Here is a 26,333-nt window from a genome sequence, read left to right as displayed (position 1 = left end):
GGATGAGAATGGCTGGGATCCTGGAATTTTGGCAAGGACTACTGCCACATCCCCGTGGAAAGCCATTTATGATCTGCTTCCAATTTTCTCCCCTTGGATCAGGTACGATTTGAACTCCGATAATCGAATAAAATTCTTGGAGCAAATTTGGGATGGGGACCTACCCCTGAAAGACCAATTTCCATCATTGTTTGCTTTGTCAGATTTGAAAAATGAACCCATTTCCTCATTCTTGGTTCCTTCTTGTTAGAACTAATGTCCCTCACTTAAATAAGGGCACATGTGTCTTTTCCATTCTGTTAATAATATAAAAACATGTTTGGCCAAATGGGGGAGTGATTTTTTACCCTAATTCAAACCAGACTTTTCTTCTCTCTTTTTCTCCTCTTTTCTCTCTCTCTTTCTTCCCTCTTTCTTCTTGATTGTATAAGACTAACAGAACTCAAAGGTAGGCCGAATTCTAACATGGTATCAGAAAAAACTAAGCAACTCGGATCTGCCTAGATTTTTGTTCTCTACGCACACAATCTAGGGTTTTCCCTTGATTTCTCTGCCATCGATTGGAGATAAGGGAAAGGGCTGAAAAGCAGTGGTCGCCCTCTTCCCTTGGAGGTTTCTATGCCTCCAATTGTGTCGTGTGGTCGGTTGCTGTGGTTTCTAAGAAGCCCTCCCCTAATCGATGAAGAGAAAAGGGCTGATTCGTGTGGTGCAGTAGGTGTCTTATGTGGACTGATTTTCTTCTCGTGTGGTTTGTCTTTCAAGTGACGAGGTAAAAAATCAATGCATATTTTCTGTTATGAATCAAATAGGAATTATGTTTCAGATCGTATGATGGAATTTCAGACTGTAGTGTGCTAGGGTTTATGCTGTTTTTTTTGTGTGATTCGAAGGAGTGGTGCTCATATAGTGGTGAGATTTCAGGTAGTCGTAGGGTAGGGTTTGTGGTGTAAAGAGTGCACTCTTCAGCAATAACAAGTGTTGAAACCAATGTGATCAGTGTGCTCAAACAGTGTGCAGTGTGCCGAATTCAGCAATGGGAGATAACAGTAATAGCAAATCTAATGTGATGATACCTACTGACTACCTGAATGTTCAAATGACCTCCATTAAGCTGAATGGAGAGAATTATGTACCTTGGGCTAAATCTGTAAAAGTTTTTCTGAAGGCAAAGAAGAGGGTGAAACACATAAGGGAGGAGAAACCCACCACTGATTCTAGTGAGTATGAAGATTGGGAACAAGAGAATGCACAAATTATCACATGGCTATGCAATAGTATGAAACCCAAGATTAGTGTAAATTTCATGTTCCTTGACACTACCAAAGATGTGTGGGACCATGCTAAGAAGTTGTACTCTGCTCAAGACAATACAACCAGAGTATATCAACTGTATCAGGAATACTTTAATCTGCAACAGGGCAATCAGAGTCTTAAGAAGTACTATGGTAGTATGAGAAACATCTGTAATGAGTTGAATGTTTATCACCCGCTCACTTCTGATGTCAAAATTTAGCAACAATAGAGAGAACAACTTGACATGACTCAATTTTTGGTGGGGCTGAAGTCTGAGTATGAACCAGTACGGGCTCAAATACTAGGAGGGTTAGCTTTCCCTTCTTTAGAAGAGGTGTTTGCTCGACTTCGGAGGACTTCTATTGGATCTACTAAGAACTCTAATGTCTCAGATAGATCAGCCTTTGCAGTGTCAAGGGGCCGTGCTATTAGAGGTGGAGCTCGGGGGAGCTCAGTCTGGCCGTGGTGGTAGTAGTGGTCCAATATATGGCCAGAGTGGTGGTGGTGGACCTACATAGAACCGTGGAAGTGGTCGTAGGGGAGGTAGAGATTCAGGGAGAGCCCGTGGTAGAGAACGTGGCTCAGGTCCGAGGAAGTGTACTCATTGTGGTATGGATGGACATACCATTAATTATTGCTATGACTTGCATGGTCCACCCTCAACCTAGGCCAATCATGCCATAACTAGTTACACCAGTTCCAATTCCAGACAGGAGAATCATTCAGCTGATCAGATGCCTCTTACATCCACAGATGGTTCCGGGAAGGAGATGGTGAGTGTTCCACGTGATGAGTATAAGATGTTTGTCCAATCCACATCTCAGCAGATCACGGCTACCTTTGCACACTCAGGTATGGCTTGTTTGGAATCCACACCCAATCCCTGGATTATTGACTCTTGAGCCTCCGATCACATGACTAGAACTCCATGTGTGTTTTCTTCCCTCTCATTGCTCAACATCACAATCTGTTACCCTTGGTAATGGTTCCACATCCTCCATTTGTGGTGTTGGTAATGTTGACCTAGACCCTGTATCCCTATCCTCAGTTTTGTATGTCCCTAAATTTCCGTTTAACCTTGTATCTGTTAGTAAGCTGACCAAGTCACTTTATTATTCCATTACCTTTTACCCTTCTATGTGTGTTTTTCAGGGTCTCAATGTGGGGATGAAGACTGGTGGAGGGCATGAAGCTGGTGGATTGTATTATCTTGACAATGGTGGAAGAACATCAACAACTCTCTAGTCATCTCTCTCTCCTCTCCAGCAGCACTGTTGATTTGGTCATCCTTCGCTAAAAGTTTTGAAATCTTTGGTTCCTTCGTTGAGTCAACTTTCTGTTTTAGATTGTGAGTCATGTCAGTTTGGGAAACACCATCGTGTTCCCTTTAGTTCTAGAGTTGATAACCGTGTATCGAGTCCTTTTTCTTTGATTCACTCGAATGTTTGGGGTCCTTATAAAGTGATGCCATACAATGGATATAGATATTTTGTCATTTTTGTTTATGATTTTTCAAGGATGGTGTGGCTCTATTTAAGTAAAGAAATAAGTGAATTATTTACCATCTTCCAGAAATTTTATGCTAAGATTTGCAATCAATTTGGTGTTCACATTAAAATTTTCCGTTCTGATAACAGTCGTGAATATTTATCATCATCATTTCAAGAATACTTGGACCAACATGGCATTATAAATTAGACCTCATATACCTACACCCCACAACAAAAAGGGGTGGCTGAGAGAAAGAATCATCATCTCTTGGAAACAACCCGATCCATCATGCATCACATGAATGTTCCCCAACTCCTTTGGAGTGATGCGGTGCTTACTTCTTGTTTCTTGATTAACCGGATGCCCACCTCTATCCTTGATGGTCGTTCCCCATTTACTACCTTGTTTCCCACCTTGTCTCTGTTTCCTCTTTCTCCACGAGTATTTGGGTGTGTCTACTTTGTCCATAATCTGGGCCCCGGGAACGACAAGCTATATGCACGATCCCTTAAGTGCATCTTCCGTGCTATTCTCAAACCCAAAAAGGGTATAAGTGTTACTATCCTAGTTCTCGACGTTCCTTTGTGTGTGTTGATGTTACCTTCTTCCTCCTCATCACCTCCCCCTCTTCCACTTCAAGTTGTTGATTCTATACCCCTTGTTCCAGCCGTGACCAAGTCCTTGCCTCCGGTGCCACCTCCTGTTGAACGCCCACCTATCCATCAAGTGTATACATATCGCCCACGTGTACCGGCTACTACTCCTCCGGCTCAATCACCGTCGACAGATCCAGTAGTTGTCTCCACACCAGCCCCGAACCCAGTATCTGATCTTGATCTTCCCATTGTCTTGCGGAAAGGTAAACGCACTTGCACCCTTCATCCTATTTCTAATCAGGTTTCACTCACTCACCTTTCCGCTTCCCATCGCCAGTTTATTTCTTTGTTATCCTCAGTTGTTGTTCCTAAGGATGTCCAGGAAGCCCTTACCTCTCCAGGGTGGTGTCGTGCAATAGAAGAAGAGCTCTCAGCTCTACTTCATAATCATACGTGGGAACTCACCGCTCTTCCTCATGGGAAGCATGCTGTCGGTTGTAAGTGGGTTTATACTGTTAAGTATTTGCCGGATGGTAGTGCTGAGCGGCTGAAAGCTCGACTGGTTGCAAAAGGGTACTCCCAAACCTATGGTATTGACTACACAGAGACCTTCTCCCCAGTTACTAAGATAGGGTCGGTTCGTGTTGTGATCTCTCTCGCAGCTATGTATGATTGGCCCCTATATCAGCTTGATATCAAGAATGCCTTTTTGTATGGTGATTTGCTCGAGTAGGTCTACATGGAGCAACCACCAGTGCTTGTTCCTCAAGGGGAGGATGGTAAGGTATGCAGACTCAAGAAGGCTATATATAGGCTTAAACAGTCTCCTCAAGCATGGTTTGGTAGGTTCAGTGAGGTGGTAAAAAAGTTTGGTACGAAACAGTGCCAAGTTGATCATTCTGTCTCCAGTCATGACTCTCCGGCAGGAAAAATACTATTGGTGGTGTATGTAGATGATATTGTTATTACCAGGAACGATAAAATGGGCATTGACAGGTTGAAGACTTTTCTACAGGAACATTTTCAAACAAAGGACCTTGGTAAATTGAAATATTTCATGGGGATAGAAGTAGCAAGGTCTAAGCACGGTATTAATTTGTGTCAGAGGAAATATGTGCTTGATTTGCTGGAGGAAACAGGTTTGTTAGGTGTTGAACCAACTGAAACACCTATGTAAACAAATACTAAGCTGAGCAGTGATATGGGTGAAGTGTTTGAAGACCTTGGAAAATACCGACGACTTGTAGGTAAACTAAACTACCTAACCATTACTCGACCAGATATTTCATTTGCGGTTAGTGTGGTAAGTCGATTCATGCAGAAACCTCTGGTTCCTCATTGGAATGCGGTTCTAAGAATTGTGAGGTATTTAAAAGGGGCCCCTAGTCGTGGTTTGATATACAAAAGTGGTGGAACACTTGAAATAGAAGGGTATACTGATGCTGATTAGGATGGTTCTATGTCTGATAGGCGGTCTACCACAGGTTATTGCACTTTTTTGGAGGGTAATCTGGTGACATGGAAAAGTAAGAAGCAGATAGTCGTGGCAAGAAGCAATGCAGAGGCAGAATATAGAGATATGGCACATACTGTTTGTAAATTAGTGTGGCTAAGGAACCTTCTACAGGAGATAGGATACAACATTAATACTCCAATGAAGCTCTATTGTGACAATCAGGCTGCATTTCATATTTCTTCTAATCCGGTGTTTCATGAAAGAACCAAGCACATAGAGGTTGACTATCACTTTGTGAGAGAGAAGGTGCTGAATGGAGTGATAGACACTGCATACGTTAATACAGGGAACCAGTGGGCAGACATATTTACAAAAGGGTTGAGTCGGGGAAGAGTGGACTACATATGTAACAAGCTGAGATTATATGATATATACTCACCAGCTTGAGGAGGAGTGTTAGTGTAGGGGTATTTCTGTCTTTGTACTTATGTTGAGGTTGTTGATCTGTAATATTATATTAGAACTAGTGTCCCTCACTTAAATAAGGGCACATGTGTCTTTTCCATTCTGTTAATAATATAAAAACATGTCTAGCCGAATGGAGGAGTGATTTTTTACCCTAATTCGAACCAGACTTTTCTTCTCTCTTTTTCTCCTCTTCTCTCTCTTTCTTCCCTCTTTCTTCCTCTTTCTTCTTGACTATTATCAGACTAACAGAACTCAAAGGCAGGCCGAATTCTAACACTTCTGATTCTTCTTCTAAATTTAGGTGGAATCTGGGGTTGAGAAGGGCAATAAGGGATACAGATTTGGGGTGTATGTCATCCTTGCTAACCATCCTTGAAAATGTTTTCTTGAACCCTAGTAAGGAAGACACCAGAATCAGGACCCCTTCTTCATCTGGCTCTTTCTCTTGTGCTTCGTTTTTTGAGACATTAGTCCAACCTACTACTCCGCTTGGGTTGTCATTCCCGGTTAAAGAGATTTGGAGCAAACCCATACCTCATCGGGTTGGTAGTTTTTGTTGGGAAATTTTCCTGGAAAGAGTTAACACAAATGACTTGCTTCAAAGAAAGAGGCCCAACTGCTGTTTACTTCCCAATAGGTGTATTCTTTGCAAAGCTGATGGGGAAACGGGTTATCGTATTATGGTTACTTGTCCAGTTACTAAGACTGTTTGGGAGTGGGTGTTTTCCCTTTTTGGGTATACTTGGAATCCCCCCGTGAGTGTGCAATGCTTGTTCTCTCCTTCTTTCTTTAGTTGGCCTAAGAGAAGGGGGAAGATTATGTGGAGAAGCATTAGAGCGGCAGTGTGCTGGTCAATATGGGAAGAAAGAAATTCACGAATTTTTTCAAATAAGGAAATAACCACAGAAAACCTAACAGATTTGATACTTTCAAGGGTTGCTCATTGGCTGAAATCAATGGAGATATTCTTTGATGTCTCTATGGCAGACATGCTGAGAAAGTGGAAAGAGGTTGTTACTGCTGTTATGTATAGAAGGAACTGTAGCCCCACTTGGACCCCCCCCTCCCGCCGGATTCATAAAACTGAATTTTGATGGATGTAGCTTAAGGAATCCAGGGCCCTCTGGGATAAGGGGCGTTTTCAGGAATGAGGAGGGGTATATTACTGCCTTGTTACGGATTCAGTGCAGCATGACAGAACCAAACATATCGAAGTTGATCGACATTTTGTGCGAGAAAGAGTTATATCACAAGAAGTGTGTCTTCCGTACATCACATCCAATATGCAGCTCGCGGATATCCTCACCAAGCTGTACCAAGGAAGAAGTTAGAGACAGACCTATCCAAGTTGGGCATGATAGATATCTACTCCCAACTTGAGGGGGAGTGTAGAGAACACTGATGTGGGGCCCACTGCAGTGGTCCCCACTGTGTTCGTAGGACAGCAGTATTTGTTTCAGTTATAGTAGTGTCAGTTTGAGTCAGTTTGCTAATTCAGTTGTTATTTATTTCAGTTTTATTTACTTTCTTTATTATGTAAGTACCAAGGGCAAATGTGTCCTTTCATCATGTACTAAATATAAACCTATAAATATTAAGAGAGTGGCGGCGGCAGATTGGTTAGAATCTGTCCCTCCTTTCAGCAACTTGTGTTCTCTTGCTTCTCTTCTATTCTCTCCTTTTCTCTCATCTTCTCTTCTGTTTTACAAACCTAAAACCTTTTTAGGATTCAAGACTGATTACAGTCTTGATCTTCTACATTTACTAAACAAGTCTGAACCTCTTTGGTTTCAGACAACTCTTTTAAATGCTTAGTTAATTTCTCTATTGGTAATACATTTGAAGAATCGGTGTGGTGTGATGTTGTCCCAATAAACACATGCCATATTTTTTGAGACGCCCAACGCAATATGACTGCAAGACTATTCATTATGGAGACAAGAATAGATACAACTTTGTATAAGACAATAAAAAACAACTCTTAAACCAATGCAACTTAATTCATTCTAGGGGTTTGTTACTGTAGGGGTCTCTTGGTTCTTTCTCTGTTGTTTGAGTTGTACCTATGCCCCAACAAGGGGTTTCAAGTATTGGGAGTATGGGTTTTGAGGAGCCAACCCATTTTGGCACTTTTCAATCCCTCTATCGCTGCATGTCCACATGAGAGGCCAGCTTGATGCTATTGTTACTGTAGCAGAATTGTTGCAAGAGGAGTTCTACTTCAGGTTTAGGCCTGAAATCCCTAAAAATCCAACTTGTTTTGTTGTTTTCAGCTTGGCATTTTTGTGCTTATTACTATACAATTGAAGTGTTATAACTTGTTTTTCTCTCCACATCACTTCTAGTCATTCTGCCATCGGTAGATTTCTCTCTTACAAATCTGGTAACGTTGAAATTTCCTACCATAGCTAGAATCCATGTAATGCCATCCTCAACATATGTGAGAACAGAAATGAAATAATCCTCCCTGTTCACTTCGATTCTGGAGAAGTGATCTTCATCCCAAATTATTAATAAACATCATGAAGCCCCTGAAGATGCTAACCAAACCCATTTTTTGCTTCTAACTTCCCAAATGGCTCTAATCAGCCTAAATCCACCTTCTCTTTCTTAGTCTCCTAAAGCACAACTATTTGTGTGTTTTCTCTAATTAGAGTTTCTTTCACTAAACTTTCTTAAGAGAGCCTCCTAGTCCTCACATTCCAAGATAATATCTTCATTGGGAACTGTTGTTAAAACTCCCCACATTTCACTATGATTGTTCCAAGTATAAACAATGAAAAAGAATTCAATCTGTCTGCCCAGAAAAGTGCTCATACCATATAATCCAATGCAATCTCAGGAGAAATGAAGAATACAAGAGAGGAAGAGAGAAAAAAGAAATAAGTTTGAGAGAACCATAGAAAGTCAACATATTTACGAGAGGAAAAATAAGAAAGGAAAGTAACATGCAAAACAGAAGGGTTGAGCCCTTGTTTTGGTCAAGGATGAAGAAGTCCTGTTGACTGTTCTTGTGTGTCAATTGGATAAAATATTCAAGTTATTTTTTACTTACCATTTCAGGTTTTAAAGTCCTAAAGAGTTCAAGACTATGTCACTGACTTGTGTCTTGATTGAACCCAAACAAATAAGAAACTAGTATATAAGAATAACAATATTAATACTATAAACCACAATATGAATAATTTGGTCTAACAGTATTTATTGTACTACTATTAATAACATAAAATAAAAATGTAAAATATTGTGTGGTGTCTTACATATAAAGGCATTTGGGCGAGGCGACCCTCCAAGAACGCCTTATCGCCAAGGCGCCACTTAGGTGCCGCCTTGACAACTATGGGGATGACTAGTTGTAGTTTATATTGTGACAAGGATTACTTGAGTTGAGTTGAGCTGAATAGTAGTTTTTATTGGGCTCTTGCTTGCATGCCTATACCTTTATATTTTCATATTTTTATATAGTGCTTGAACTTTTTTTTTATTTCCTTTTGAGGATTTTGGATGATCTTAGATTTCTTTTTTTCTTTTTCTCTCTAAACATGATGACCTTATACTTAATTTTCTGTTCTTTTATAATCAACAATCCCAAAAAAACAACATGGTAAATTATGATTGTGAGATCACTCATTCATCTTAAACACGTGATAAGTTGGTGATGCAACACTTGTCAATCAAGGGAAAACTCCTTGGGCTGCAAGTATGTTCCATCACCTAATTATTTATTTTTTTACCACAATGAAGTAACTATTTACTTTATCTAACTTATTATTTTCCCTCTCAGTGATGAACAATGTAATTCAAACTATACAAAAGAATCTGATATAGTGGATGGTTATGATAATCTCATTTAAAAATATATGAAAAAGGGAATATCACATAAAAGTCTATATTTAGCCATTTCTACCATTATGACACAATATAGGCCTTATCTCTTCCATTTTCAGGAAAAGGTAAAAGTATGAAGAACTTCTCTCTTCATACCCAAAAACAGTTGAAATAAAATAGGAAATGAACAAACCTTGCCATCCTCAGGTTCATGCATAGGCTGAGGATCTGTGCTAGAAGTAGGTGATGCCCCTACAATAGGAGTTCCTTCCAATCCACTATGTACCTGCAAGGCAGGGACTTGATTTCTATATGAAGGTTCCAAATTAACATTCTTATTTCCTTCTGTATCTTCACTCACAATCAAGCTGTTGGAGCAACTCAGATGAACCACCTTCCGTTTATGAGTAGGCACTGCAGTACCAACAGCTAAATGATTTTTAATAGATGGAGCCTGAGAAGCTTGAAAAATGTTCATTTCCTGACCTTTAACTGGCTCATGCATAACAGGTGCAGCAGACAGGGAGTAATTAAGGGGTGGGCCCCGTACTTCTGTAGCAAAAAGACTTGGGAACATAGCTTGAATAGGCATGAAAGTAGGTTGGAACACTGCAAAATTACATAGTAACGTAAGAAAAAATGTGAGACATTCAATGCAAAGTAGTGGGTAGAGTAAGTCCTTCAAAACTACATACAGTGACATGGATTCATACAAAGCACTGACATAAGGTATTTTATATGTCAAGTAGTGTTTTACTTCATTATGAGACATTTACAAGTTACAACACCACATGAATACACAACACAAAAAGAAAGTACTTATTCAGAATAAAATGATTCAGATGAAAGACAATGCTTCACTCTGGATATGGAATTTCTGCCCAGTGCTGGTGGACTCCAGATGCAAAAATCGGAATCTGACACATTTCTAGGTGTCTGACTTGGAAAGACTGATACATACAGATCGTGGACATGAAAATTATATTTTAATATATAATAAATTAGATTTATTTATATGTTTTTCTTGTGCATATAAGTGAGATTTTTTCTTATATATTTTGATTAATAGATTACTTTTTTTTATTAATTAATAGATTACTTTATTAACTTCTACTTGTTTGGGCTTGTAGGAATACTTAACATGCTCCTGTTATTATTAGAGAAGGGCATTTTTCTAGATTTCAAATTTTGAACACACAAGTATAAATAAACATGAATGGGCCGACCCTTTGGGCATCTCACCCTATTGTTATCATCTCTTCTCTTCTTTCTTCTTTCTCTCTTGTTTCTCTCTTGTTTTCCTCTTCCAACTTTTCAATCTAATAACCCATTGTACAAAATTGTACAATCCTAATATGGTATCAGAGCCATAATAAGATCAAGGGCATAGTTGTTCTTTTCAAGGAGAACAACAGCTTCAAAGAAGGTCTCGTTTCCATAAAGGATCCACAGAGGTATTGATTGCTGGTGTAGGGGTTTATACCCCTCAATCAAGGATGATAGATGACTTGGGGCTTTTTTTAATATGACTGGTAGACCAATCTGTGAAGTTTTGTATTTTTCCTATATTTTTTTTCTGCTGAAAATAGTAAAAATTCAGATTTGGGTTTTCTAATCAAGGAGATCAGCAGGAAGCTTGTATCAGTTTGGGATCAATAGGTTTGTTCCAAGACATATTTGTTGCTTGTTCAAAACTAGCATCATGATTTTTGGAGCAGTATTGAATTTCTAGTGAATATTTTCCTAATATATATTTTACTGCCAATACTGGTTCTTCTCTGGTTAGGGCTGGTTTCTGTATTTCTGGTCCCAATTGTTATTTGGAGCCATTTCCTTGGTCTACTACTAGTACTTCAACTTGAAGGCAATCTCTCTCTTCTCTTGGACAGCACTCCAACCTTCAGATTACTACTATTATATTAGATGGGGCCAATTTTTGAATGGTCAACCCAAGTAGGTATATATTGGAGGTAAAGGCAAACTAGGCAACTTGACTGGAAAAACGAAGAGGCCAACTGATGATGATCCATCATTGGATCTCTGGGAATAGGAGAATATGATAATTATGTCCTGGTTTTGAAACTCAATGATCCCCCAAACGAAGGCCCACTACCTACTATAACAAGTCATAAACATAACTTCAAGAAAAACAAAGAAACTAAGGCCCATTCAGCCCATTATCTCTACAATATATAAAAGAATTTAGAAGATACAGGAACAAAGCCATCATAGGAAAAGGATACAGTTGACGAGATAGAGAATGAAGGTAGGAACACTGATAAGGAAAGTGATATTGGATGACACTCATGCAATTGAAGGGACAACTGATGTGGAAATGGTGGTGACGATTCAAGTAGAAAATTCCCAACACTCAAAAATAGGCTTGAGCTGCAAGTATTAACAAGCAAATAAACAAGATAAAATAGAAGACAAAGCAATAATTAACTCTACTATAATTGCTGGCTACAGCAGAAACAGAAATTAAAAAAATATTTATTTAATTCGATGGAATAGAGTGCCTTTTACAAGATCTGTCAACACCCTTTTATAGAGACAAAGTAACACTTCCAACTCCTATTGGGATTCTAACTTCCAACTCCTACTTAAGACTCCAGGACTCTAATTCCTATTTGTATTCAAACCTCATACAAAAAGTACAAACTTCCTTTTCAAACTAGGACAAACAATAACTCCCTAATGCCACTAAACAAAAGGAACCCAAAATTACAAAAAATAGCAAGTTATCTTTTACAATAAATAGTAATAGGCGAAAATTATTATTAATGCTAGTCAACTTGTTGCCTAGGACTTTGACTATGTCTTGCAGAACACAAAATACAGCCAGCTCAAAGTCTTTAGTTTGGGCACTTTCACATGTTGGACTAAGCTGAATTTCTACAGTATTGAAGTACTGTAAATGTACTTTAATGCCACCAAATTTCATCCAAATCAAACAACATTTGGCTGGTGAAAAAGTCACCTATTTTCCAGTTGGTGACACATTCTACAGGTCTACTATTTGACCCCATCTTCCATTTCTTCCTTTCCTTCCATATTTGCATCAGACATAGAAGTAGAATTTAGTAAATCTTTGGGGTTCCATATTCTAGGAGGGGAGGATTTTGCTAAGAAAATGTGTAAAGATTTGGAAGAAAAATATCCAATGCCTTTGGAAAAAGGAAATTCTAGTTTGGGTTCCAAAGAGAATATTAACTCAAGGTCAGATTTTGATCGCAAAAGGCTAAGCCCGTTTAAAGGAGATGGAGTTGGTTGTAGTGAAGAGATGGTGTCAAATCAGTTTTTTGAAAGAAATGTGGTCTTGCAATTGGAAAGAACCAATGAAGATCAAAGGGCACTGACGAATACCAAAAGTTTTTGCAAGGCTAAAAGGGGGTCTGTTTGGAGTTGGGCCTACTACTAAGAGGGTGAAGAAATCGAAGAAAGTCTACAGGAGAAGTAAAGAAGTCCCTAAATAAGTAGTGGAAGATTTTGATCATTTATGTATTTCATTTTAGGATGTTGTCCATGTTTTGTTTAATTAAGTGGGAGTTGGGGATGGTTTTTGGAGGTGAAGTTTGTTTATTTCTTCTCTCATGTGACTGACAGTCAAATTTCTTTGTAGTCCCTTTTTTCTTTTATTGATCTTTTTTATTATAGAAAAGAACAACAAGTGCCATCAGTACATCAGTTTACATGCAAGGCCAAATACAAAGTCCCAAAGTCCATGGCTCAACTTGTCGCCTACAGCCCACATGCAAAGTTCACTCATGCAGGCCATTGGTTTCATGGACAATTGCCAACTTGTAGGGAGAGAATATTATATGGCATATTTCAAGGATAATTGCCAACTTGGCTCAACTTGTAGGGAGAGAATATTATATGGAATATTTCATGGATAATTGCCATTTGTATTCTTGTCTTACAAGATAGGATTTCCCTTAAAATTCCTTACCACAGTATTAAGTAATATGATCTTTGTTGACCCTATGTGTTTTGATGAAAACACACTGATTAAACGTACTAATATTTGTAAAAAACAAGTGTGTAGTTGTATCAAGTATTTTCTCAATCGAACCTAAAAGCTTTGATAAAAAGCTAATGATTTGAGACAGAGGAACAACTATATGAAAGTGTTTAAAAATGCGAAAAAGTGACGCAAGGCGTTCCACTACTCGGAAGCGTGAAGCGCAGTTCAGAACGTGGGAGGCATAAGCCTCCCAAGCACAGGGTGGCATAAGCCTCAAGTATGTATTTTTTTTATAATTATAGTGGGTATATTAATAAAAAAAAGATATTTTAAGCATAAAAACATATATAACACTAAAATGACTTAATTTCAATCAATATTTGATTTCTAAATCTCAAGTTTTCAACTCCAACTAACAATATAACATAGTGAAAATGTGAAATACAATTCTTGATTCAAATATGCAACATAGATCACAAAAAAAACAAAACTCTAAGGACTGAAACTCAATCAAAAGACTCTAAATCATCTTCTTCTAGAATAACAAAGGCATCATCATCTGCTTCAAGAGTTGCATCCACATCATATGGTTCATTTCTCCTTATTTCATCATCTTCATCATCATCAATCAAATTTAGTTCAACACTCTTGCCTTTCCTTGTCTCTACAAACAGAATCCAATTGCCATTATCACCTTACTCAATAATCATCAACTAGAAAAATAAGTGGACCACTAGAAGAATAGAATCAATATACATTAATTATTACTTTGAGATTCAGTAGCTTGAGCATTTTGATTTCTACGATCAAATGTCTTGTTGCCACTATCACTTGAGCCCCTCTTTCTTCCATTTGATCCTTCTTTGTTGGTAGGGACTATTGGCTCTACTAAATTTCTATTTGCATCTTCAACCACCTCAACTGCAGCAATTTCAAGGCCCAAAGAGTCATTATCCACCCAAGAAGGATTAGTTGGAAGAACTGGATCCTCAATTTCAATAATCCATTCATCATCCTCTTCCACATGTTGTATCAAAATGGGATCAATACTTGCACTTGCCCTCCTTTTCATGTTTCTTTCCCTCAACTTCATATTATACATCACAAAAACTAAAGCACTTAACCTTTGTTGCTCCTATTTGTTTCTCTTTTTGTGTGTATCTAGTACAAGGACAAAATATATATTATTAAAAACATTGACAAAACACAACTATTACATAAAAACCTAAAAAAGAAAATAAGAAAATAAATAATAACCTGCTGCATGAAAAGGGACATGAAGTTGAGGGGTCCATCTTGCATCAATCTTATTCCAAATAGGCATATATTTTCTCTTCATTCCACCACAAGCAAATGCAATTTGCTCCTTTGCAGAATCCATCATTTCATATATATAAAGCATTGAGGGTCTCACTTCAAAATCAACTTCTCTGAACACTGCAACAATTGGCAAAGTGGTCTTTACACAAAATGCCACCTGAGGCCAAAATCTGCTATCAAACATTATAGTTTGTATTGCCTTGACACCCTCAGGATGCTTACTCCAATGGCTTTCATTCCACTTTTCAAAAGCAAACATTGATTGAAGAGGTTGCTTCTATTTATAAATGCTTTGCAATGTCAAGTAAGTAGTGGCAAACCGAGTAATTGCTGGATGTAAAAGCTCCCGGTTTTTTGTGAAACTCCTCATCAAGTTTAAAACCCATCCATGGCAATAAATAAATTTTGTAACCTACTTTGCCTTCTCAATTGTTTCATTGGAAACTTTCATCTTCCCAATGGACTAACATTAAATCTATACAATGTACAGCACAAGGAGTCCAACACAATTTTGTCCTCTTTTCCATCAATTTTTTCCCAACAAGCACATAACTTGAATGATTATCTGTGATTACTTGAACCACATTATCCTCTCCTACTTCTTCAACAACATCATCAAGATATTTAAAAAGAAGCTCACCATCTTTAATTGAATTGGATGCATCAATAGATTTCAAAAACATTGTCCCACTTGGACTATTAACAAGAAAATTGATAATGGACCTATTTTTTCCATCAATCCATCCATCAAACATAATTGTGCAACCATAGTCCTTTCATGATTTTCTATACTCTTCCATCAATTTATCTATATTCTCCACTTCTTCTTTCAAGATCCTAGTGTGAAGATCATGCATGGATGGAGGTTTATAACCTGGATCAAAATTTGCAATTGCATCACACATACTCTTGAAATAAGGACTATTTGCTGAATTAAAAGACAATGCATTGGCATAAAAGCATCTTCCAATAGCCCTATTAACATCTTTTTTTTATCTTTTTCCATTGTGAATTTAAAGTTTGTTGGTGTGGCTTAGATGAAACAAATTGATCCATTGGGCCTGCTGGTCGTGGTGAAAATGATTGTAGAGTAACCGGAGTCCCACTTCCACTATGGTTTCCACTTCCACAACCTACAATAGACACCTCAAATCTAGGATTAGGATCCATACAACTCCCATGTTGAGAAGTCATAGGTGTACAATTAAACCTCCCAACACTAGCCACAAAATCAAGCTTCTTTTTCTCCACTTCAAGGCATTGTTTGCACTCACTCATTCCATGTTTGGTACCAACCAAATGATGTTTTAATATGTTTATGCCTCATGTGCACAATTTACTACAAAATGCACAATAAATATAACATTTTTTCCCATCCTCTTCTTTAACATATTCCCACGAAAAATCCTTTCTAGACATTCTAGGTTCTTGATGAAATAGGAATCAAAGAAATGATCAAAATATCAAATTACAGCACCTAATTAAATTTAAAAAAAAAAAAGAGTATTAGTTAAAATTCACAAATTATAATTTCTATCATTCACTTCAAATTTCTACTTTTTATAAGAAAACAGCTTTTACAATTCACAAGCAAAATCAATAAATCATTTATCAAATTCAAAAGAAGCAAAATCAATAAATCAACTTGAAGTTTGAACTTTGAAGAGTTGAATTTGAAGGCTGAGCTAATGAAGGTTACAACCAGCAGTTGGGGTCTTGGTTCGGTCCATTAAATGTATACAATTATTTTTTAAGTGTAAAAGAGGGGGAAATATCCCTCTTTCGAACCCAAACTTTAGGATTTTATTTATTTTCTTATTTTCTTTTTTAGGTTTTCATGTAATAGTTGTATTTTGTCAATGTTTTTAATAATATATATTTTGCCTTTGTACTATATACACACAAAAGAGAAACAAATTGAAGCAACAAAGGTTAAATGCTTTAGCTTTTGTGATGTATAATATGAAGTTGAGAGAAAGAAACATGAAGAGGAGGGCAAGTGCAAGTATTAATCCCATTTTGACACAACATGTGGAGGAGGAGGATGAATGGATTATTGAAAACGAGGATCCAGTTCTTCCAACTAATCCTTCTTGGGTGGATAATGTGACTCTTTGGGCCTTGAAATTGCCACAGTTGAGGTGGTTGAAGATGCAGATACAAATTTAGTAGAGCCAACAGCCCCTACCAACAAAGAAGGATCAAATGGAAGAAAGAGAGGGTCAAGTGATAGTGGCAACAAGACATTTGATCGTAGAAATCAAAAGGCTCAAGCTACTGAATCTCAAAGTAATAATTAGTGTATATTGATTCTATTCTTCTAGTGGTCCAATTAATTTTCTAGTTGAGGATTATTGAGTGAAGTGATAATTGCAATTGGATTTTGTTTGTAGGGAACGCGTTCGGAACTATGCCTCACGCCTTTGGGTAGTGGATCGCTTCGCGTCATGCCTCCACTTTTAAAACACTGGTTTGGGTTCGAAAGAGGGATATTTCCCCCTTTTACACTTAAAAAAATAATTGTAAACAATGGGGGCCATGATATAATCGTGGCCCCACCAATTAGAACATAAAAAACATAAAACAATTACTCTGTTAAATGTATAAAAATGGCACACGTGGGAGGCATAAGCCTCTTTCCAAAGGTGTGCCAGAGGCGTACGGCTCTGTACATTAGGCATTCGCCTCAATGGTCTGGGCACTTCTATCATGCGCCTCTGGGTGTTTTGGGGGCTCCTCGCCTGGAGGCGCACCTCCAAGCGTATGCCTCCCACGCCTTTTAAAACATTGATATGAAATGATAGACTGAACAATCTCCAAGCAAGAAGTTATGCTACCATGGACAAGAATAAGAAGACATCAAGCTTCAGAATTTCTAACTTGTTTTATTTCTTTTAGGACTAAGTCATTTGCAAGATGCACAATAATGGGATTAATTGATACCTACCTCAGAATTACCAAAACCTTAGACACCAATGGTTTAAATGGAAAAGGTGGCTAGTCTTTCCTTGGGTTGTTAATAAGCATAGCCGAGAAAATTCCAAGCGTGGATGCCTAAGAAATCAACTCCCATACCTTGGAGTCATCTACCTAAAGGCATTGATTTAAAAGGTGGCTCATACAATCAAGAATGCATAATGTTTAACATCACATTAGCTATTTGAAGTAATGCAATTGGGAAAAAAATAAAGAGATTAAGAGTTTACATGCTTGAACTTGTTTTATATGTTATGTTTTATTGTTAAATTTTCATTTTAAATATGTTTTACATGTTATTTTTATGTATTTTAATTTGAAATAATAGTTTTTTAAAGCATTTATTTTAAAAATTAAGTTTATATTTTTAATTAGTAATGTGTTTAATATTTTAATAATTTTCATTTTTTGAATTTTTTGGCACTTTTTTATTTTTTGGTACTTTTTGAATTTTTTAGAATTTGTTTTGCATTTTTGCACCTTGCTTAAAAAAGGCATGTGCCTCACCTTGCGCCTCAGGCGCAAAATGGCCCTTGCGCTTTTTTTGCACCTTTCAGTTTTAAAACACTAAATAAAGGTCCTAAGGTTGGACATAGTTAGTAGTCAACTACCTATGACAATTAAGACTGGTGTCATCGAGTAGTTGACTACCCGTGTGGTAGTAGTCAACTACCTGTGATGGTCGAATTGGTGTTGGTTGCTTCAAATAGTCGACTACCAAAGAGAAGATTATCTCTTACAACTACCTATGACAAATATACTTTTTGTGATTAATCAGCTAATGGTTTCTAGCTAATAGTTACTGACTGTTCTAGGACTGAACACTACAAGTTGGGTTAGCAGCACCTATAAGTCTATCCAGTTAAAGGTATTGTTGGTACCTAGGAAGTCCAACTATTGTTAAGGTCTTGTTCATACCTAAAAAGTCCAACTAGTATGAAGTTTTTGCTGGCACCCAAGAAATCTAGTTGGTTTAGTCGAATTCTCAAGTGATGTGCCTAGGGAGAGGACGTAGGCCTAGTTTGATTGAATCTCTATAAACCTTGTGTGTATTTTTCATTCTTTGTAGTTGTTCTTGGTAAAGACTGCTGGAACAGACCAATAGAAAGCAGTTAATCAGTTTTACAAGAGGATGCCATGTCAGCACAACTAATCGTCCACTTGCAATAGTTGTAACAGAAAGAAATCAAAGACTTTAAACAGTACAAGTATTGAAGCACAAAGAGAAATAGGACAGGAATTCTTTCGACATTAATCTCTCTCTCTCTCTCTCTACAACGAATTCAGGAGGTTGGCTCCCTCAAAGAGACCTAAGTTAGGCAGGTTCCTAACAAGTTGATATCAGAGCCAGCATGACCAACACAAGAAACACGTCAATAGACACCCGAGTGGATCAGATGGAGGTAGAGATCCATCGAATGTCTTCAGATCTCAAAGAAATGAAGGAAAGTTTCACCACTCTCCTCAATCGGCTGGAGCAGGTGGCAATGAACAACGACAGAGGAAGCCAAGAGCACAGCAATGAAAACAACTGCAGAACAGGGCAGGCGGCAATGAGAGCAGCCAAAATCGACTTCCCCATCTTCTGAGGCGACGACCCAACTCCTTGGATTCTCAGAGCCGAACGGTACTTCGATTACCATGAGATACCTGGGCAAGATAGGGTAGCTCTAGCTTCTATGCATCTTGAAGGGGAAGCTATCCTCTAGTTTCAATGGTACCAATGGGGTCACCCTAATCAAACTTGGGCAAACTTCACTGATGCCATGACTATCCATTTTGGATCGTCTGGGTTCGAAGATCATGATGAGAGTCTGGCAAAGCTACGGCAGGTGGGATCAGTTAAAGATTACCAGATGGAGTTCGAAAAGTTGGCCATGAGAGTCCAAGGGTGGATGGAGAAGGCGTTGGTGGGAAGCTTCGTCGGTGGCCTGAAAGAAAAACTACGACTGGAAGTGAAGGCGATGCAGCCCACTTCGGTCATAAATGCGGCAACGCTAGCAAGATTGTATGAAGATAAGTTTGCCTGAGCAAGAAAGGTGCAACGGCCATGGGGTCCAGGAAGCAGGACGATAGTACCAAACAAGGCGGAAGGGATGCAAGCCCACAAAGACAAAGGACTCTACTACAACTGCGAAGAGAAATTCGGGCACGGCCATCGGTGCAAGGAACAATAAGCATTTCTCCTCCAAACAAATGCCGAAGAGGAAGACAACCTCACCGGTTGCGGGGAATCTGACCCAAAGACTTGTGTCCCCTCAAACAATGAGAGTTGCCAGGCTAATCCAGGAATACCAAGTGTCAATCCCAATAGACAATGGCAGTTCCCTTAACTTCATAACTCAAGTCTTGGTGGATAAAATGGGACTCCCAATTCAACCAACAACAGCTTTTACGGTTCATGTGGCCAACGGTAATAGCCTATCCTACAATAGCATATGCATGGGCTTACCACTAAAGGTCCAAGGTCACCAGTTTTCGGTGGACCTATATCCTCTTCATCTCAGTGGAGCGGACATGGTGCTAGGCATTCAATGATTAAGACAACTAGGGCCCATGATCTATGACTGGGCCCGTCTCACCATGGACTTCACATCAGGGAACTCTACAGTCCATCTACAAGGACAAAAATGCAAGGGTCCAAGGCCCATCAGTCTTGCAACATTAACAAGGCAAATAGGAGATCCGGATCAGCCCATATTCATGCACATGGACTCAAATTGGACCAGCCCATCTTTAGCTAACAACAGCCCAAATGGGCCTGGAGACTTTTGTTGAAATAATTTAGTTGTTGGTGTTAGGGTCTGTTTGGCTAGTTAAAGCGTTTTTTATTTCTATTTTTTTACTTCTATTATGTCTGTTATTGTACTCACTTATAGCAGGGGCACAAGGGTCTTTTCCCTTGTTATTTCTGGTCGGCCACACTGTCAAGATAGTATCAGAGCAGGAATACTGACTGAGAGAACAGACCAAACAAACTTCACTGATCGAACAGATCGAACAAACTTCACTCTTCCAACTGGCTGAATCTGGGCGGAATAGAGATTTGAATCTAGACTGAGGAAAACAGATCTACAACTGGTACAACCCTTCCTTTTTCTCTTCCTTACCCTCCTTGGTCGTGTACCAAGTAAAAAAAAACCAAATGAATGGCTGTTGAATGCTATCAGATCTTTATACCTATGTTTTTTTGGGATCGTGTGATCCTATTCCTATGTTAAGGCGACTGTAGGTCAAGGATGAGCTATTATTTCAATTATTTGGCTTGATTACAAGTGTTAAGGATCTCTCCTGCTGATTAATGTTCTTAGACATTCTGGAAGGCTGGTAGGTTGGGACTGTTAAACTGTATAGGTCTGAAATCTGCCGAATATTGCCTTTTTTTGTCCTGAAATTGGAACTGTTTGTGCTCAGACTATTTTCAAACCCAAGTGTGTGGGTGTGGACTGAGTGGAGCATTTTTTTGTGGAGTAAGGAGGGGTCCTAAGTCCGGTGTTTGGGACTGATTGTCTGTTTTGACCATGTCGTCCGAGAATTCTACTACTTCAGAGATTTCAGGGAGCCACAATGGAGTGAGTGGGGGAATGGACATGAGTTTCCCCATGGCTGTTATTTCCTTTGATGGTCTGAACTACCTTGAATGGTCTAGGGGAATAAAACTCTATATCACTGCTAGGGGGAAAATAGGATATATCAATGGGAGAGTGAAGGAACCGAAGTACGGAAGTGCTGAATATGATAGGTGGAACCAAGAGAATAGTATGGTGATGTCTTGGTTCTCGGTTTCCATGCTGCCACAGGTAAGGAAGACTTTTATGTGGGATGAAACTGCTTGTGAGATATGGGAACAAGCGAAGTCCACCTATTTAGAGCAGAGACACTATGCCAAGATATATCAACTGCAAGTTGAATCCTCTACTTGCAAGTAGGGGGAGAGGAGTCTCTCGATGTACTATTCGGATTTGACATCGATATGGAAAGAACTTGATCACTATCAGAATGTGAATTGGAAGTGTGATGAAGATGCGAAGGCGTAAAAGTCACTTGTATCTCAGCAACGGGTCTTTGCCTTTCTCCTAGGGCTGAATCCTTCATATGGGTCCATTAGGGTGCAGATCTTGGGTAGTAAAGACTTGCCATCAATTCAGGAGGTGCATCCCTTAGTGCGGTCAGAAGAGAGTAGAAGAAGTGTGATGAATTGTGTAGAAGGGGAGTCAATTGCCCTAGCTGTCCGGGGAAATTCAGAAACAAATGTCAGAGGTGTTTTTAAAAAAGGTGACTCTCAAAACAAAACAGATGATAAGAGTAAACTTTGGTGCACACACTGCTAGAAGACACGACACAAGAGAGATACATGTTGGGATCTCTATGGAAAACCTAAATGGGCACAAGATTTGGGTAAGAAGCCAACACCTGATAAGGCAAAAAACCAAACCAACAGAATCAGAAAAAGTATAACTCAACTAATATGGCGTCGACAGAGACTAGTCCTTTAGTAACTCAGGAGAGGCATCCCAGTTCTGACCCTAAGGAAGAAATTATCAACTCCTTTCATGAACATTTGGAATTGTATGGTAGGACTCTCCGCCAGATAGATTCTGGTCCTACTCCCTCTACCTCTTTTGCGTCTACATCAGGTAATGCTGCCATTGCCTTCCATGTGTCATCTCATACCACTGATTCTCCTTGGGCTATTGACTCCGGAGCCTCAAACCACATGACCGGTAAGTCAAATTTATTTCTATAAAGAGATTGGGCCAAATGGGCCCTAACAGCCTCTCTTGTAATATCTTTTATTTTATGTTGATGGGCTACACTTAATGGGCCTGTCATTTATTCTGGTTTATTTCCTTTATGCAACTGCCAAGTTGGCCGCCCACTTAAGGGCATACTTGTCATCATTAATTTTTAGATCTTAATAAAATAGGGTTAGAGGAGAATGGAGAATTAATTCGACTCCTTCTCTTACCTCTTCTCTTCACCATCTTGTTCTCTTATACAGTTATTCTCATCTATTTTATTCTGCTAATCACTGAATTTAAACTTGACATTAGAGGACTGATTTACATCTTCGTATCAGAGCAGGTTTAGTTCCTCTTCCTTCTTTTTCTCCGTTCCTGTACACTCTAAAATCAAGAGAGTGTATGGAGAGATAGGTTCTCTATAGTATAGAGAATCACTTGCCTAATTGGTAGAAGGGTTTGGAGAGTTTAGCTCTAGCTAGATTTTGCCAAGAAGTGTTTTTGTTCTACTGTTGCCCGAAACCCTAGCCGACTAGAGATTTCCGAGGTTACCAGGAAAGGTGAAGCTCGGGTGTGGTGCTCTGTGCTTGGAAGGTGTCTTGTGACTACTAAAGGAGGGCGGTTCAGGTTTGGAAGAGTTTGGGTTAGTCTAGTAGGTGTCGCAGCATCTTCTCTCTTCCTTCCATCTGCTGGACGGAGCAAAACCCTAACTTTTTCATGCACCCAAGTTCTGGTTTGGCTTCAAGTAAGTTTACATAGTCAAAATTTTTTGTTCTTTGATTTCCGTTTGATTAATGGAGACATACGAAAGTGAGTTCAAGCAAGTGCCGGTTTCTGGACCTGCCTTAGTAGATTCCGTTTTGACTGGTGTGACCACAATTAAGCTAGATGGGACGAACTACCTTGCTTGGGCACAGTCTATAAAAATCTATGTTTGTAGTATCGAAAAACTCAGGTATCTCACAGGTAGTAAGGTGAAACCCAAAGAGACAAACCCTGAATTTGAAAAATGAATGCAAGAGAACTACATTGTTATAGGATGGCTGGTTAACTCTATGCAACCCCATATAAGCCAGCACTATCTCTGGATGTCTTCGGCCAAGGAGATATGGGGCAGTGTAACTGAGACCTACTTACAGAAACTGAATGTAGCCAGAGCGTACAAATTGAAATGTGATTTGAAAAACCTGAGACAGAGGGAAAAAAGTGTGGAAATCTACTGCTCTATACTAAAATCCCAATGGCAAGAATTTGATGTTATGGAGACAGTGGTATGGGCAAGTAAAAAAGATGCTGAAATGTATAGAAAGCTGGTGGAGAGAAATAGAGCGTTTGAGTTTCTCACTGAACTCAACCCTGAGTTTGATATTATCAGACAGAATATTTTGGCCAGGGATGAGGTTACTCTTTCACAGGCATATGCTATGATAAGTAGTGAGGAGAGTAGGCGGCAGGTTCAATTGCAGAATCCACCTACAGAACATTTTGCACATGCGGGAATGAAACCAAAGGGCCCTACTGAGAAGAGAGAACAGGTGTCTGAATATTGCAAGAAACCACAACATACAAAGGACACCTACTGGAAGCTTCATCCTGGACTTCTCCCTGATAGGTTTAAGAACAAATAATAACACTAAGAAGGGCTGTCAGGTGGGAAAATCCAAGACTGCTAATGTTGCTACAATACCTGAAGGGGAAAGTAAGGAGAGTGAAGAGAAATCAACCATTGAACAGTTGGCTGCAATGAAGCTGGATTTTGAGAAGTATGGGAGACTCCTAAATCACCTGGAAGCTACAGTTTCTTCAGCTCACCCTTCCAACAGTACATCATCCTCATCGGCTTTTGCTCACTCAAGTACTCGTGCTTCTGCAAATCATGCTTCAGCTTCAGGTAATCATAAAATCCCTTGGATTATTGATTCCAGTGCATCAGACCATATGACCAGTCTATCTAACATTTTTTGCTCATATCACCTTCTCTCTGGGAAAGAGAAAATATCCCTTGTCGATGGGTCCCTTTCCCCCATCTCTGGTAAAGGTGATAATAAAGACCTCTGACACCCTGTTCTTATCTTTTGTTCTTCATGTCCCTAAGCTTAACACAAACCTCTTATCTGTTAGTAGCTTAACAAAGTCTATGAATTGCAACATAACTTTCTTTCCCACTCATTGTGTTTTTCAGGACCTACAGTCTCAGAGGATGATTGGCAGTGGCCATGAGGCGAATGGAATATACTTGCTGGACACACCAGATCAAGCTTTGGGACCACCTCATGAAGTTGCCTCAAAGTCAGTCATGTCAAAGTCTGTTAACAAAATTTTATTATGTCATTTTCGATTTGGTCACTTGTCTTTTTTTGCTTTGAGTCATTTGTTCCCAGATATGTTTAAAGGAGTGTCTTTATCGAGTCTTCATTGTGAATCATGTGACCTGGCAAAGCATTGTAGACATTCCTATTCAATTAGCAATAGAAGATCACTTTCTCCTTTCCATTTGTTGACTCTGATGTGTGGGGGCCATATCACATGCCAACAATGGGGGTTTATAGGTACTTTATCCTTTTTATTGATGATTATTCACGTTACACTTGGATTTATCTCATGAAATCCAGGGATGAAGTACCAGCTATTGTGAAAAATTTTCATGAACTCATCCTCACCCAGTTTAATACTCGTATCAAAATATTCCACTCTAACAATGCTAAGGAGTATTTTGAGAGAACCCTCTCCACCTATCTTGAAACTTTTGGGGTTATTCATCAAAGTTCTTGTTCCTACACTCCACAACAAAACGAAGTGGCGGAAAGAAAGAACAGGCATGTGGTTGAGGTTGCCAGATCCCTCTTGTTTGCATCCCATGTTCCTGTAAAGTTTTGGGGAGATGTTGTTATTACTGCTACCTTTCTGATCAACCGTATAACCTCCCGGGTCCTTGGCTTTAAAACTCCTTTTAGTCTTCTCTTCCCGGATGAGGATCTCTTTTTTCTTCCTCTCCGTGTTTTTGAGTGTACTTGCTATGTACATATTCATGGTCACCAAAGGCACAAGTTTGAACCTAAGGCTCATAAGTGTGTGTTTCTGGGATATGCCACCACACAGAAGGATTATTGTTGTTTTGATCCAGTTCGTGGCACCTGCTTTGTATCTCGGGATGTCACATTTGCCGAGTTGACTCCCTTCTTTAGTATTCCTCCTAAGGGGGAGAAATCTGACGAGACCTTTGTTGTGTCTCCAATTGTTCCTCTTCCCATCACTTGTGAGTCCGATCATGGGGTGTCCACCTCTTCCACTAGACCTACCTCTGATATCCCAACTCCTTCTACTCCTGCTCCTACTCTCCAAAGGTGGTACCAAAGGCAGAGATTCAAACATGTACAGGTTGTTTCCACTCCTTCAGAAGAGCGTCTTGCCACTCCCATCATTCTTGAGGAAACAGGTCAGCCCTCTACTGACCCATCTCTGACTGTCCTAGACCTTGACCTTCCTATTGCTCTTCGCAAGGGCAAGCGGAAGTGTACAGCACATTGTATCTCCAAACACTTATCTTACAGCCTTCTCTCCCCTTCCTACTACTACTTTCTTGCATTTGTGTCTTCCCATGTGATACCCAGGTCTGTACCAGAAGCATTATCTCAATGCTGAATGGAGGGATGCTATGATGACTGACCACTCCTTCAGAAGAGCGTCTTGCCACTCCCATCATTCTTGAGGAAACAGGTCAGCCCTCTACTGACCCATCTCTGACTGTCCTAGACCTTGACCTTCCTATTGCTCTTCGCAAGGGCAAGCGGAAGTGTACAGCACATTGTATCTCCAAACACTTATCTTACAGCCTTCTCTCCCCTTCCTACTACTACTTTCTTGCATTTGTGTCTTCCCATGTGATACCCAGGTCTGTACCAGAAGCATTATCTCAATGCTGAATGGAGGGATGCTATGATGACTGAACTTGATGCATTGCATAAGAACCATACCTGGGATATTGTGGACTTGCCAGAAGGGAAGGAACCAGTGGGTTGTAAATGGGTGTTTACCATTAAGTATCACTCTGATGGCTCTGTTGAGAGATTTAAGGCTTGGTTCGTTGCTAAGGGTTACACCCAAATGTATAGCATTGACTATCTTGAGACATTTTCTCATGTTGCTAAGATGACTTCAATCAGGGTTTAACTTTCTCTAGCAACTACTTTTGACTG

The 26,333-nt window shown here is 39.3% G+C and overlaps 1 protein-coding gene across 4 annotated transcripts in view; it reads right to left on the bottom strand.

The window, feature by feature from the left end:
• LOC148860779 (uncharacterized) overlaps positions 1-26,333 on the bottom strand; it is a 73,399-nt gene that overhangs the window by 32,050 nt on the left and 15,016 nt on the right. Inside the window, exons 3-5 of one of the 4 annotated variants that reach the window (XM_088986019.1) lie at positions 9,619-9,741; positions 9,494-9,546; positions 9,326-9,418 (exon numbers count right to left, since the gene is read on the bottom strand). In XM_088986019.1, the coding sequence (XP_088842145.1) occupies positions 9,326-9,418; positions 9,494-9,546; positions 9,619-9,741 (269 nt within the window). Of the gene's footprint in view, positions 1-9,325; positions 9,742-26,333 lie in introns of all 4 variants that reach the window. The other 3 variants (XM_088986018.1, XM_088986017.1, XM_088986016.1) reach the window with 3 other exon arrangements.

Source organism: Nelumbo lutea, chromosome 4, assembly GCF_056320005.1.
Source record: "Nelumbo lutea isolate HS-2025 chromosome 4, American lotus-T2T, whole genome shotgun sequence".
NCBI classification, from domain to species: Eukaryota; Viridiplantae; Streptophyta; class Magnoliopsida; order Proteales; family Nelumbonaceae; genus Nelumbo; species Nelumbo lutea.
The sequence above is the reverse complement of the archived record's forward strand: the minus strand, read 5'-3'. Positions and strand labels throughout refer to the sequence as shown.